We start from the raw sequence: 13,964 nt of genomic DNA on the forward strand, positions 1-13,964 counted from the left end.
GCTGTGAACCAAAGCCGATAGTAATATTAATGTAAGCCCGCGGCTTCCAGAGAGAAAAGTTGTATTCCGAGAGAGATCCACAGAAGTTGGGAAGTGTGGCTCGGGGTTTCTTATTATGTACCTTGATAAACTTATACTGTAGGGCACAATTAGATAGCCAGTTCCTTTTAATCTAATCTCTTTTCGTGTTCAGTTCCATGTGCTCGTTCTTAGTGTGGTCGTCTAGTTGGGGACTTTCGGTTGGCAGCGTAAGCACAATCGGGTAATCGCGTCTCTTCTTTCGATTTGAATGGGTAATGCTTTTCTGTTTTGAGACGTCCAGGCACTGCTCATCTAATAAGATTATTAACCACTGGATACTTAGTACGCATGTCTTACTACCCGTATCTGGATTGGGGACTCCCATGGCTCGAATAATATATAAAGGTCAAACCCCATCTTCGGCCACCTCTGGTAACCGACGATCCAACCCTTGCACGCCATGCCTGAATTACCTCAACAACAAAAAGCCCTTTTCCTCGAATCTAAACAAGGCGACTTCGTCGTAAAGACTCGTGCCGTTCCCAAACCAGGCCCTGGACAAGCCTTGATTCAAGTCAAGGCAGCAGCGTTGAATCCTGTGGATTGGAAGATCCAGAAGTACGGCATCTATGTCACTGATTTTCCCGCCATCCTTGGGACGGACGTCTCTGGAGTCATTGTCGCGATTGGCGAGGGAATTACTAAGTTCAACGTCGGCGACAAGGTGTAAGTTATCCGCATATATGCATCGTGCTTTCTTACACGCGGAATTCAGGTTTTGTCAGGGCAAAATCGAACTCGACTACGCGGATTTTCAACAGTATGCATTAGTAGATGAACATCATCTTGCCAAGGTAAGCATATATTCACATTTTGAGCGTAGAATTAACGCGAATTTTGAAGATTCCTGCAAACATCAACTTTGATCAAGCTGCTACTATGCCGCTGGGAGTGACTACAGCTTTTCTGTTGATGTATAACAAACCCCCACATGGACATGGTCTTGTTAATCCTATTGAAGCGCCTGGCCATTATAAAGATCAGCCTTTCGTCGTGTTGGGAGGATCTGCCAATGTTGGTCAAAATGGTTTGTTTTATTTTTTCTACATTCCCATCCATCCGAGCCGATTGCTGACCTTTTCCATTGTAGCAATTCAATTCGCAAAACTCTCTGGGTTTAATCCCATCATCGCCACTGCATCTCTCAAGCACACTGATTTCCTCAAATCACTTGGAGCAACTCACGTTCTCGATCGTAACCTATCCGTTCAGGCTCTCAAAGCTGAAATTGAAAAGATTACGACTAAGCCTGTCAAACATGTCTGCGATGCTATATCAGTAGCCGAGACCCAACAGACAGGAGTTGAGATTCTGGCTCCGGGTGGTCATCTTATGCTCGTCCTCGCTCCTACAGTTAGTTCTGACGACAAGCACATTCTCAATGTTGTCGCATTCCGTCATTTGGAGCCGAATGTTGAACAGATAACTGCCATGTACGGCAAGTTGTCAGAGTGGGTGGAAAAAGGAATTATCAAGGTTCGTTTATCCTGGGATGATTTGTCTATTCGTATTTTCATTAAACATCTCGGTTTACAGCCCAATAATGTGGAAGTGCTCCCAGGTGGGTTGAACGGTATTGTAGGAGGATTCAAGAGGATGGAGGCCAACCAGGTTTCCGGTCTCAAATTGGTTGTTCATCCGGAGGAGACTGCTTAATATCCAAGGTGCGGGAGTTGAGCCGTCTAAATGAACTTTTAGTGTAGGTTCCTATAGATTGATAGATGAGTATTTAACTCATGGTCTGTTCACGATTCGAAACAAATAACTGTATAAATGCATATGACTTGATACGAGAACTCAAACTCAGTATGGCGCGGTATAATATGATATATTTCCTCTCCGGTCGAGGTAAGCTATGAAACAATTGCTAAGTGTTGACGATCCAGTGATAGTGTACAGTAGAACCATGGTATAAAATATATGCTGGTATACAAGTGAGTGAGGTGTGAATGCGATTGACGAGAAGGAAAAAAGGGAGAAAAAAAAGACATGCTAACACCCATCCGAATGGTAGACATTAAAATTAAAAATTCGCCGGCTTCCGAAGTTTTCTGACATCTACACCAGGCAGAGGCCATCGCATCGCAAAAGCTTGAATTTCCTGACTCAATTTCTGTACCTCTCCATAATTACGACCATTCGGATCGGTAGCCACGCGTTTGAAATCCTTTAAAAGTTTTGATCCGGCTTCTTCTTGAAGGCGTAATGAAAGTTCTACGGCACGATGTAGGAATTTAGCAACGGTGCGGATATCGCTTTCCTTCATGTTACGTGTCGTCAAAAGACATGTGCCTAGACGTACACCTGAAGGTGATCGAGCGGCGGTTTCTCCAGGTACGAGTGTCACTAGTTAATCATAAATTAGTTTCTGTATCAGGAAAAACACGAGCTGGGTAACTTACTGTTGAGGTTGAAACCTACTATATCACCAAGTGCTTGAAGCTTACTTCCTTTGAGGCCTTGCGGTCGAAGATCCCAGATGATAAGATGCGTATCTGTTCCATCCGTCAAGAGTGTGTATCCGTAGCCTATAAGGGCCTTCGCGAGAACTTGAGCGTTGCAAAGTACTTGTTTTGCATACGCTTTCCATTCAGGTTGACAGACTTGCTTGAGTGAAGTAGCGATTGCAGCAATGGTCTATAAGAAACCGAAAAAAATGAATTTCCGGTGTCAATTATCTCCAAATTCACACTTACACTATTGTGAGGACCATTCTGACAAATAGGAGATACCGCTTCGTTTATACGTTTCTCTAGGTCCAGGGCTTTAGGATGATTTTTTCTGAAGAATATAAGACCTCCACGAGGGCCTCGGAGAGATTTATGTGTGGTTGCAGTAACAATATCGCAATATTGAAACGGATCATTCAATTCGTTGGCGGCAATGAAGCCACCGAGGTGAGCTATATCGCCCATGACCCAAGCGTCGACACTATTAGCAACAGCTCTAATGAGAGCATAGTCCCAATCTCGAGGATAGGCAGAAGCGCCACACATGATAAGATGAGGTTTAAACTCTTCGGCTCTGGAAGCAAGGTTGTCATAATCGACAGTCCCAGTGTCGGGGTGACTGGTGAATGGACGTGATTCGAAATAGACGGAGGAGAAGTTGAGCTTTCTTGTCGCACTGATCTGTAGAGTTTAAAGAGTGTGTAAGTAGATATTCGTGAGCGCAGCCATGAGTAGATTTCCACGCACCTGGTGGCCATGTGTGATGTGACCTCCATCGGAAAGTTTCAGACCCATGAGGCGGTCTTGAGGTTGAAGAATAGCAGTCAACGCTGCAAAACTTAACACGGCGTGAGGAAGAAGATCTCTATGGGCGGCGATCATACATACTTTGCGGTCTTGAATGATGAAATGAGATAAAAATCAATCGGTAGATTGAGAGAACACTTACACTCCCGGAGTATGGTTGAACATTCACACCCCAAAGATTTGGGTCAAGGTCAAACGCAGCAAGGGCACGTTTTTGACAAAGAATCTCCAGTTCATCGATATGCTTCATTCCACCGTAAAAGCGATCACCAGGTGTGCCCTCAGAATATCTGCTGTTAAGAATAGAGCTGGAAGCTTGCAAAGTGGCGAGACTGGTTAGGTTCTACGGTTATGTACCTGTAAGTGCTTGTTTTGCGGCAAAGAAAGATACATACTTCGGAAGCGGTGAGCCCAAGAGTTGTGTATTGTCTCCAAGTTTCATTGTCAATGATGTTCTGGACTTCTGGATCACTTTCCGTTAGAGGCACGTAGAGAGGTTGGTTCTATGAACAGCACCAAGTTCAACATATCAATGAACCCGACAATGAGATACGCACATAACTGGGAAAGGAATCGGTTACTGCCGGCCACAAGGCGGATACAAGGCGAGCAAAATAAGAAATCATCGCAGGGCAGAGTGAGGTCAAGCAGGTCGAAGTTGCTTGGTATTTATGTACGGATGCTTTCCTCTCGTTCGGCCTGTTCCAAGGATGACCAGTGATTCTAGACCACCAGAGCGGCAAGATTGTATGAACAAAGCCGTGTGCTGATGAAACACCGGGTGCAACGAGGGAGGAAGGCTGCGCTGAACATGTCGTGGGATGGTCGTGGAAGATGATGCTGTTCTTTTCCTTCACTGCTCCAACGAGCGCCAAAGTAGACGTTAAAACGAGATCCGGTCCAACCACATTAACTCCGTCGTGGCGTCCGACAAGCGACACAGCCCGAGATGAATAGATAAACTCTGCTTGGCCAGTGACATCCTGCGCGATACGTCACTAGACCAGAGGAACATAACATAGACACTGTCAAACTTGCTTCTACCACTAACCTATTGTGGCTTGTTCCAGGGGTCCTGGCAGGCTGGCACCCTAATAATGTGACCTATTTTGGCGACAGAATCATCTTCTAACATTTTTTTCTTTTTTGTTTGTTTTGGGAATGGTTTTTAAAGGTATGACACGTAGCTGTTGCCAGTCCATAACTCATTGTCTAAAGTCCACAACTACAGTATTATAGTATTACTCCTTCAAGCTTCAAGCTTCAAGATTGACCTGCAAGGTCAATAATGGAGAATTCAACTTTTCTTTTGTTCGACGAATGATGCAGATGTCCTCAGAATCAATACATCTTCAAGTTTTTCCAAACCAAGACCACTGACACAGCGCGATTGTTTCATCATACACTGAAATGTTATCTTTAACGTAGATCCTAAATATAAGTATTCAGCATTTTGATACCCGAGCTGCTTACGGCTGGTGAACCGGTCAAAGATGGTTTCGTATATTTGGAACAGGAGCAAAGTAGGAAGGGATGTACATACTAGTATCTGATCTCGAAAGTCTATGAAAGAGCAGCCCTCTTTCGCATGTTGTTCGAATGCATAGTGAATTCAAGGGTACCTGTCACAGCGATTATTCCTGCTGCCATACGTCGACTACTGTTCCAGAAAGACGGGTTCGCGCTGCGCACTTTGACCCGGAGCAACGTCCAGTCATCGCATGTTTGTCGAGTCCTCGGGATCGACTGCGGTCACGTGGAGATGACGGGAGAGGGGAGGGAGCACAGACACAGCACAGACACTCGTCTATCCGTCTCCCTCGATGTTCAATAGCCATGCGTATGCCACTCACCCGATGACGAACAACCCGTTCATCGACCACACTGCGTCCACTGCGCAGCGCTTCCCAGACATATCACAGCCGCCGACCATCGTCTCTAATAATCAGTCAGCCTGGGGTCAGGGTAATTCCCAGTATCCTGCCCAGCAGCAGCAGCAGCAGCCACAATGGCAGACGACGACGATCTCAAACCCGACTGGCATGTTCGTACCACAGATGCAACAGCCACAGCAAACTGGCTATCCGACCTCTCAGACCCCAGTGGGTATCGTCAGTGGGAGTAGTTACAGCTACTTGAATCCGTCGACACAACCGCAACAACAACAACAAACTGGATATCATCCAGCGCAACAGCAATTGCAAAACCCGGGCTATATATCTCAATTCGATCCTTATTCCGCTCTTGGCCGTGGATGGGGCGAGACTACGACTACGACTACAATAACTGCGGGCGTCACCCCAACCGTGACCAGTAACAATAGCGGACAATCCTCATCTGCATCATACTTCAATCCTGTCCTCTCGCCTCGACCGACTTCTCTTTCTCCGACTGGTGATCACCACCCCAGAGAGTACATACGGTTACATAAAGCGTCAATCGAGTCCTGGGATACTTTCACTTGGAAGACGTTTTTGTCGCTGTTTGACAAGCTGAAGGCCGCTTGGGAGACCAGGAGGTTTGAGCTCCAGGCTCGGGTTGGAGTGTTGAATACTCAGGTCTCGACGCTGCAGTTACAGACACAGGCAGCCGGTGCACTTGGTTATTCTGGATATATGCAGGTACAACAGTACCAACAGGAGCTTACTCGAGTACAAGACGTGAGTGTCCCCTATCGTATTAATTTGTCTCCGAGCTCACGATTTCTTGTGGCATAGCTGGAAAAGCAAGCCGCCATAAACTTCGGTGAGTCAGAATGGATGGCCATGACGTCTTATGTTGATCTTTGGCGTGTGACACTCTACATAGATTCGGTCGCTGCATCGACTTTCCAGATGCGCGAAGTTTATGAGAATTATAGACAATCAGGTGATTTGGCCAGCAAGCGACGTGTTCGCGAAGCTACCAATAACTCGCTGCAGAGCTTGCCAGATTGGCCGCAGCCGATCGCGTAGAGGTTAATTTCCTCTTCTGATCAAACGATGGTTCACAGTAAAGAAATAGATTCTATCTTGTTTATCTGGGTTTCCTTTTGCTGTTCTAACGTTCCAGTATTTTGTATTGATATTTCACGTCTTGCCATTGACTAATAGATAGAACTGATACTACGCCCATTCGAGTCCAGTGAGTCTAGGATTTAGGATCGGTTTTTTGTTCGATTTCATACGATGATCTTAACTGCCGTAAGAATCACAGTAGATTGAATTCTTGGAGGCCGGTGGTTCAGTGACAAGCGTTGGTCACTGCGGAAGCGGAATTGCGTTTGTTCGTGCTGCCGATAATAAAAACATCAAGTCGCCCGCGGAGCGGAGGCTTATCGCTGACGGACTCATCACCCCAGATATCAGAATGTGAACGCAAAATTGTAGTGTCATAAGCTGAAGCTAGGGCATAGTTGAACCGACTTAAAATACCTCGAACATTGTTGACTCTCAGGGTATCAAAATCAAAGATCTGCAAACTTGTCTGTGGCCTACAGCTGGGATGAGTGACAATCGCGACCTAAAGCTAAGGTCTCACCTCCACAAGAAGCTTTGAGATACCAGGCTCGCGGGCAGAGTGACCGGCGTCTGGAACAATGTGCAACGTCGCTTCCGGGAATACCTTGATGGATACACTACTAAGTAATGTATGGAGACTAAGTTTGTGGACCAACCTTCTTCAATGCATACGCGGTCGTAGCCTATGGTGATTAATGTGTCAGCGCTCGAGATTGATTGGTACTAAGCAACAGACTTACTGGACAAACTACGTCGTACCGCCCTTGGACGATGACAGTAGGGATATGGCGGCTGGAACTGTCAGGCTTTTGCACAAGCATAGAAGGAGAAATTTACATCTTATCAACAGATTGTTTCTCGAGTAGCTGACCATCCCTCATGAATCCCTGAGGAGGAGATGATGTTACATCCAGATATACCATCGCGAAGCTTACGAACCCCGTTTACAAAATAGTGATTTTCAATCCGAGCGAAAGCGCTAAAATGGAATCTGGTTAATAATTGTGATAGCGAACAAATATCCAACATACTTGGCGAATTTGCTATCATCAGCATGCGCAATATGAACCGGATCGACATGGAGCTTGGAAGTCCACATCCTGATAAACTCTGAGTAAGAAGAAACAGCTTCAAATTAGAAGGAGAGGCACCCACTCCCACTTGGACCACGCTGTCGCCGCCTTTATACGGGTGTCTTCATCATCCGAGTTGAGTCGCTTGTGGTAAGCAGAGATAAGATCTTCACGTTCAGACTCAGGGATAGGTGCCAAATATTCATCCCTGCAAAGATAATCAAAAGAGCATTAGAGAAGGTGGTGTGTGCTTGAGATGTCAAACACATACCAAGCATCCGGGAAAATATGAGAGGCCCCGTCTTGATAGAAGAACCGCAGTTCACTAAATTATATGTATATTCACGGGACTGATCGATTATCCATGAGGACACACCTTTTGCGTAAAGTAAAAATTCCCCTACGAGGTGATCAATTCCTCAGAACTTTTGGGCAAATTGCTTCCTCACCGCAAAACAAGAGACTTGATTCGATCAGGATGAGACTAGGAGGGACGAGGCGGTCGATCATCATATCACATGAGAATGGTAAATGGCACCTACCTGGGCATATGCCAACGAAAGTGTGGATCCCTACATCAAGTATGAACAAGGGTGAATGCGGCAACTAGAGTGGTATGCACCCAAGATCCACCAAAAACGTGCCATTTCTCGATATCCAACTTTGCTCTTAACTTCTCGATATCACTCACAAGGTCCCAAGTGGTGTTTTCTTCCAAGCATGCACTCCTACAAAATCGATGAGTCGTGAGTTCATATTACTTCTAATAAAGAGAGCTCACGGAGTAGAGTTTCCCGCACCCCGTTGGTCGAGAAGGACAATCTAAAGTCATTCAAGTGAATCAGCGTTAGGAAAGAGAAAGTAGCCTGCCAGTTAGGGAACCTTGTATTTATCAGGGTTGAAGAAAGTACGATCGCTCGCATTGGTCCCCCCTCCCGGGCCACCTGTTTTATGTGTAACGACGAAGGCAAAAGAGGTCGCGGGACAAACCAACCGTGGAGGAATACGACTGAACATACGCGTCAGACTGGATCCGACTTAATTTTCAAACTACGCACCTGGATTCCCGTCCTTTTTACCGGAAATCTCATAACTTTAAGTAGACCCATGTTCTGCTATCAGTTTAGATCTGAGTGCCAGAGAAAACAGCATACTAGAGTGTGTGAATGTCAGAAACCTTGATGGTGCCAGTCTCATAGGGCTCAATGGGCTGGTACAACATGTTTGCTAGATTGGTTATGTTCCGGATAGTTTGGAGAGATGAGAATCGTGTGGCCGCGCAGGAAGTGGCAGTTGCATGACGCTTCAGAACAAAACGAATCATGTGCCAATTCGGGAATAGGGGCCACCGGTACCCGACCCGGTCCAGAACATCAAGTAACGTACACCGTCCAACTCCTTACTTGCAAGATTACTGCACAAATTTGAAACTTGACTGTCCATCTACCATCATGTCAAACAACGAGAATGATTGAACGATAGGCGACTCGGAGAGCGTTGTCATTATTTTGACCACTTCCAAACTTCAAATGAATATAGGGATTATTAGGAAAACGCGAAGTTCACAGCATGAAGCACGGTGGCGTATTAAGGAAACGCACCAAGTCCCCTGGAAGACTGAAATATTTACGTCTACATATATAATTACAGATGATAAGTGCAAAGCTTGTAAAATAGGTTACAACAAGGATCCCAAAGAGTCGGAAAATAGAGCGATATGTGTCAGCTCTCTGTGGTGAGGTTGGCCACTGTTTCGTCCGTCGGGAGGCGGACGTGGATCGTTCCACGAGATGACATCGCTTGACTACCATCCTGTTTCGTCCGTGGAGACATCGTTGGCGATAACGCCTGACCCATCGAATTAGCAAGAGAAGGTCTTTTTTGCTCGATCGACTGCATCTCTGAATCGGTCGATACATCAACAACGGTATCTCCAGAAGTGTAAACGTTGGTCGTCATCATATGGCAGCTAGCGTAAAGTATCGAGCTGTATGGCTCAGGCGATTTCCAGAACATCCAAGCACGAAGGACATCCTGTCAATCTCATCAGCCTGAGTCCGAGCTACATAGCTATAATTCAAGCGTTTTACCTTTTGTGTCCCAAACGCAAAGGCAAGGAAAAAGGGAACTGCTCCCGATTCAGTATTACTAATGACGCTTGAGGGATTTAGATTCGTGACCTACTAGTGGGGTAAACGATGCTTGTAGCATCTGCCTCAGGGAAAACGAAGGCTAGCATTGAAAACCTAATAGGAGTGTCACCTAAGTTGAGTCTTTGGATTGGTTTTTCACGCACACCAAAGCCAATAAAGCAGCGAGAGTACAAACTAGTAGGCGCAGGTAAACGGTGAGAACGAGTTGACGATCTGCTCGATCCAGACGTTTGAATATGTCCCAATTTTGGTACATGATAACACCAGTCCAAACTGAGAAAAGAAGCGTTTCAATGATACAGTCTTTAATATAGGACAGCAACATACCTTCCAAGGGTAACAAGATCGCCCCGTTGATTAAGACAATAGCTGCAGTCACCGTTTCCCTGGTTGAGAGTGAACAAACTCCTCCTAAACATTGGGGCATTCGTTGGACTGACGGGATATTATTCTCAAGATGGCAGTAGAAACCATTCTTGGCGCGCTGAACGGGATTCTTAGCGAGAAAAATCAACTGATTTCATTAGCAAATCGTAACAATCATCAAGAGCAGCCGTACCAGCAGCCCTTCGATAACAATGGCCAAGAAGACAAGCCATGGAATGATGACCAGCTATCCCAAATTCAATGAGTTTTACGCTCGGTCTTGCTACTCGACTGACCACGAGGCTTAAGAGAGTTCTTGGCTGTCTGGGGAGCCCAGACCTAATCCCATAAATAATCAAATAAAACTACCGGGCATCAGCGCTCAGCGAGGAGCATGACAGAGATAGATCGACACACCTCGATGCAGTAACAAACCATGCTCGTCGAAGCCCTCATAACAACGTGAGCTTTGGCTGGAATGAATGAAAGAAAACTCACAAGGAAGGAGCGGCATACACCAGTAGTGTCTGTAACATGCACAGCCCGAAGGCAGGTTCCGGTCCTTCTTGTTTCCCTACCAGCAATATATAGCTCAACGCATAAACAAGCCACGCCGTCATCAGGCTATACCACCCAGCGCTCCGTTGCACACCTCTGGAAAATATCGCTGGTAGAAAACTGCAGATGAACATGACCATGGCGGTCAACGCGATTACATCATACAAAACGACGACGGTATGGTGACTTGGCATTGTGAAGCAAGTGCCCAATCTGCCTAATCCAGGTTTAACTTGAAGGGATAGCGGTCTAGTAGTGTACGAGGGGAACGACACTAGGTAGTAGGCATCTAAGCTTTTAAGTCCTGGTATAACAAGTTGGTCCTTTGGTCCCTGTTTGGTCCAATGTCAGTCCTCTGGAAGCATCGCTGACAGGTGTCAAAGAAGAGCGTGATACAGAATTGATATCGAGCAATGGACTGAAGCCGTCAAAGGCAAGGATTGGTAAAAATGTAAAATACTTCTTGTCAGCGTGGGCGGTAGTCTTTGAAGCAACTCATTCCTAGTAATGACTTCAAGGCTGGAACGGAAGCAGGTAAGAATCATGTAGCGGAGGTGTCGGCGCTGGATTGATCAATGATCATTGATGATGGCATCAGTGTGTTAAAATCGTGCCGAAACCCCATCTGTCAATCAGTATTCCGTAAATCAGCAATACACTCTTGAGAATCGGATACAGTTCGAGGTTTCGTACCATAAAGACGTACGCAAGTCTTCCTTAGGTTACTGGAGCTACTTGCAGAGAGAATCATTTGAGCTTCCATGATTACCCCCGTGTCGCCAGTTTCCCGTGGCGGCCAGCTGATTGATCTATTTCAATTCCAAATCAATCATCGAACAGTACAGGCGGCCCGCTCAGATCAAGTATATAATTTCTTCCAATAAGCAGACGCCAATCTATATCACGAAGAAATCTCTGCTGATCGTATGATAGGCTTTTCTTTCTCGCAGACTCCAGAGTAGTATAAAAGCCGTTCGAAGAATAATAACAAATCAGCTGTCCGGGATTGGAGGCGGGGCTGATACCATATTTTGGATCAACATAACTATTGGATAACGCTTCGTCGGTCGTCCATACGATCCTCACCCCCCCCTTCTATTTCCCTGATAGTCGTGGTAAGCTTCAATCAGTCGGCTGTGAACATATTGACTCAAAAATCGACAGATCAGATTTTCGACACGGCCAGACTTTGATTAAGTCGTTTGTGCTCGATAGTCAAAATTAGACTAGGGAAGAGTGAGACACAGCTGAACCCCCCGACAGGCGAAGACGGCTGCATCGAATTACATGAATAGTAGAAGATGAGATCAATTAGGTTATAACCGCTTACAGGAAGAAAAGTTGAGAGCTTGATTTATATTATCAGTTTCCGCGTTTTGCTCATGTAATTGGCTTTAGTCCATACCCATGGATGAGTGATAGACTAGAGCAAATTGCTTCCTGGTGTTACGACCAAACACGGGGAAGAAGTGTCGTGTAGAAACCAGATTAGATCGAATTTTTTCCGCGACGAATTACTCGAAACACTAATCTATACATGTGAGATTGGGTGCTTGATGAATCTCAAAGTGTGGTGACAAGCGACTCACAACCTTCGACATCAATCGCATGATGAAGCGAAATATAGTTGTGGCTCTAACGAGCGTTTATCGTTATTGTCGCCAGCCAGGCCACTCCCGGTCGAGGTGTTTCGCATCGGGAAGGGTCCCAGAAATTGTTCAGGTAAAGCCTAAGCCAAGTGGTGAACGCGTCAGCGACTTATTCTTCATATAAACCCTTTGACCTACCTTGATATAGGAATTTGATGTACCCACAGCGGCTCTGAATTAGAAGATAGACCAGCCGCACTGTCGTTGCAGGCGAGATCGCCTACAGAGGGGGAACGTATAGTTGTATAATGATTCAAAGGAAGCGCGGCCAGTCTGTTTCCCGAAAAACGTAGCAGAGTGCATAAGCCAGCGACTGAAACATCAAACTGGAACGGCCTCTGCCTTGATCTTTTCGATATCACCACAGGTTATATGAAAATGAAAAGGATAAGAGCTAAACTGATTGATGGAGCATCATAGACAATGAGTTAAGAGCCATTCTGCGTGCGAGGGGTCATTTAAGCTGCAGGAATCAGGGCGGACGGGAAACCAGCCAGTAAGAAGGTGACGTCCAAGCTTCAAGTAAGCTTTTGAGACTGATGAGATGCTCATCGTTCTCGGTGTCGATGGGATACGTGAGGACTAGCCGAATATAGTTCAGCCAAAGGAAACCAAGCTATTATGGGCGACAGAGATGCATATGGAGAAGAGATTATTCGACAGTTTTTATTATAACATATTTCTCAAGGTGAGTGTAGGAAATCAGGATCCAGTCCAAAAGAAAAAGTTTGGTTGAAGAGAAAGCTCAGGGAATCGGGATGACGATGTATATAAATATTTGTGCATATTGCCCCTGTCCGACTTCGACTCGTTTCCCACTTGGGATTTGACCTTCCTTCCCTTGGGCCTCAGGCTCGCTCTTTGGATTTATGTCTGATAATGAAGCTGTGGTACGTCGCTCATCCACACCCATCACTTCCCCAGGTCTGATGCAAATCTCCAGGTAATGAAAAAGCGACGACGTAGGGCTATTGACCCTTCGCTCGGTTATTATATTGCGAATATGACGGGCGCCGAGTTGGACGAAGGCACAGCTGAAGTCGCATCAAGGCCATCGGTTATCAAGAACATAAGGCAGCACATGCATGCTGTACCTCGACTTCCTTTGCGTTAACCTAATCTGCTACAGGATGAGGACTCCCTCACGTATGATAACTGTGGATGACTTCTTGCGTTTGCAAAAAGCTACAAGTAACCAGCCTCAGAAAGAGTGTAAGAATGAGCGAACCGTTCGACGAGGTCCATCAGAAGTTATCTTACATATGTTTGGCCAATATGCTGATTCTATTTTGCAGATTTTCTCCATTTACGTTCCCGAACAGTGATAAGGACTACACCACTCGACCCAACCAGTCAATCTTCTCAGCTCGCCGAAAAGGTTTCTTATACCCGGAAGAAACGTTCTTTCAAAAAGCGCATATATGAAGCTGCGATCGCAACTTGTGTCGACCCAATTAGAAGTCTTGCTCAACCAATCGACACGCCTCAGTCCAAGCCTCCCCTCTGTTTTGAACCCATAGATCTCTCATATACTCGAAATGCTTCTACCACTGAACGCAAACTCAGAGTAGCCAATCTATTGAAACCTTCATGTTTTTCCGGTTCAGGAGGTCTCAACGAGCCGCGACTTCCAATGACTCGTTGGCAAGTATCTCCGCCCTTGGACAGGACTCAGGCAAGAGACTGTATTTTATCAGAAACTTCCCGTTGGGATGATGACGAACAAGCAAAGCCGATAGTGCCGTTCCCTTTGGAGTTTGTCTCTCTGTCACGCGCAGAAGCCTCATATCAAGTTATGTTTCCTGCCGTTTTCCAGCAGTGAGAACAA

At 45.9% G+C, this 13,964-nt stretch overlaps 6 protein-coding genes across 6 annotated transcripts; 3 read left to right on the plus strand and 3 right to left on the minus strand.

Moving 5' to 3' along the window:
• Positions 1 to 427: 427 nt before the first annotated feature.
• Positions 428 to 1,921, plus strand: AGABI2DRAFT_191413 (hypothetical protein). The gene is made up of 5 exons (XM_006459372.1): positions 428 to 747; positions 797 to 875; positions 925 to 1,108; positions 1,172 to 1,557; positions 1,618 to 1,921. Exons 1-5 carry the CDS (start codon positions 482 to 484, stop codon positions 1,735 to 1,737), a joined length of 1,035 nt encoding a protein of 344 aa, XP_006459435.1. The 5' UTR covers positions 428 to 481; the 3' UTR covers positions 1,738 to 1,921.
• Positions 1,922 to 2,104: 183 nt separating this feature from the next.
• AGABI2DRAFT_116408 (hypothetical protein) lies at positions 2,105 to 3,964 on the minus strand (the record flags this gene model as incomplete). The annotated part of the gene is made up of 8 exons (XM_006459373.1): positions 2,105 to 2,427; positions 2,484 to 2,718; positions 2,778 to 3,212; positions 3,279 to 3,369; positions 3,420 to 3,427; positions 3,481 to 3,681; positions 3,734 to 3,841; positions 3,896 to 3,964. 8 exons carry the CDS (start codon positions 3,962 to 3,964, stop codon positions 2,105 to 2,107), a joined length of 1,470 nt encoding a protein of 489 aa, XP_006459436.1.
• A 1,178-nt stretch (positions 3,965 to 5,142) lies between these two features.
• Positions 5,143 to 6,542, plus strand: AGABI2DRAFT_191414 (hypothetical protein). The gene is made up of 3 exons (XM_006459374.1): positions 5,143 to 5,998; positions 6,056 to 6,083; positions 6,147 to 6,542. The coding sequence occupies exons 1-3, from the start codon at positions 5,162 to 5,164 to the stop codon at positions 6,290 to 6,292; spliced, it is 1,011 nt and encodes a 336-aa protein (XP_006459437.1). The 5' UTR covers positions 5,143 to 5,161; the 3' UTR covers positions 6,293 to 6,542.
• Positions 6,543 to 6,682: 140 nt separating this feature from the next.
• AGABI2DRAFT_191415 (hypothetical protein) lies at positions 6,683 to 8,718 on the minus strand. The gene is made up of 18 exons (XM_006459375.1): positions 8,565 to 8,718; positions 8,469 to 8,503; positions 8,405 to 8,419; positions 8,293 to 8,354; positions 8,192 to 8,232; positions 8,033 to 8,138; positions 7,953 to 7,982; positions 7,860 to 7,894; positions 7,787 to 7,810; positions 7,682 to 7,735; positions 7,493 to 7,618; positions 7,369 to 7,437; positions 7,277 to 7,316; positions 7,175 to 7,224; positions 7,078 to 7,129; positions 6,994 to 7,020; positions 6,858 to 6,941; positions 6,683 to 6,810 (listed from the first exon to the last, which is right to left on the minus strand). The coding sequence occupies exons 1-18, from the start codon at positions 8,630 to 8,632 to the stop codon at positions 6,784 to 6,786; spliced, it is 945 nt and encodes a 314-aa protein (XP_006459438.1). The 5' UTR covers positions 8,633 to 8,718; the 3' UTR covers positions 6,683 to 6,783.
• Positions 8,719 to 8,957: 239 nt separating this feature from the next.
• AGABI2DRAFT_191416 (hypothetical protein) lies at positions 8,958 to 10,792 on the minus strand. Its single transcript, XM_006459376.1, has 10 exons — positions 10,428 to 10,792; positions 10,347 to 10,380; positions 10,226 to 10,294; positions 10,123 to 10,176; positions 10,004 to 10,077; positions 9,891 to 9,949; positions 9,707 to 9,836; positions 9,595 to 9,656; positions 9,501 to 9,538; positions 8,958 to 9,444 (listed from the first exon to the last, which is right to left on the minus strand). Exons 1-10 carry the CDS (start codon positions 10,679 to 10,681, stop codon positions 9,133 to 9,135), a joined length of 1,086 nt encoding a protein of 361 aa, XP_006459439.1. The 5' UTR covers positions 10,682 to 10,792; the 3' UTR covers positions 8,958 to 9,132.
• A 2,213-nt stretch (positions 10,793 to 13,005) lies between these two features.
• On the plus strand, positions 13,006 to 13,958 carry AGABI2DRAFT_116412 (hypothetical protein; the record flags this gene model as incomplete). The annotated part of the gene is made up of 4 exons (XM_006459377.1): positions 13,006 to 13,026; positions 13,080 to 13,226; positions 13,266 to 13,293; positions 13,432 to 13,958. 4 exons carry the CDS (start codon positions 13,006 to 13,008, stop codon positions 13,956 to 13,958), a joined length of 723 nt encoding a protein of 240 aa, XP_006459440.1.
• Positions 13,959 to 13,964: the final 6 nt, after the last annotated feature.

The sequence above is a fragment of the Agaricus bisporus genome (assembly GCF_000300575.1).
Source record: "Agaricus bisporus var. bisporus H97 unplaced genomic scaffold AGABI2scaffold_3, whole genome shotgun sequence".
NCBI lineage: Eukaryota > Fungi > Basidiomycota > Agaricomycetes > Agaricales > Agaricaceae > Agaricus > Agaricus bisporus.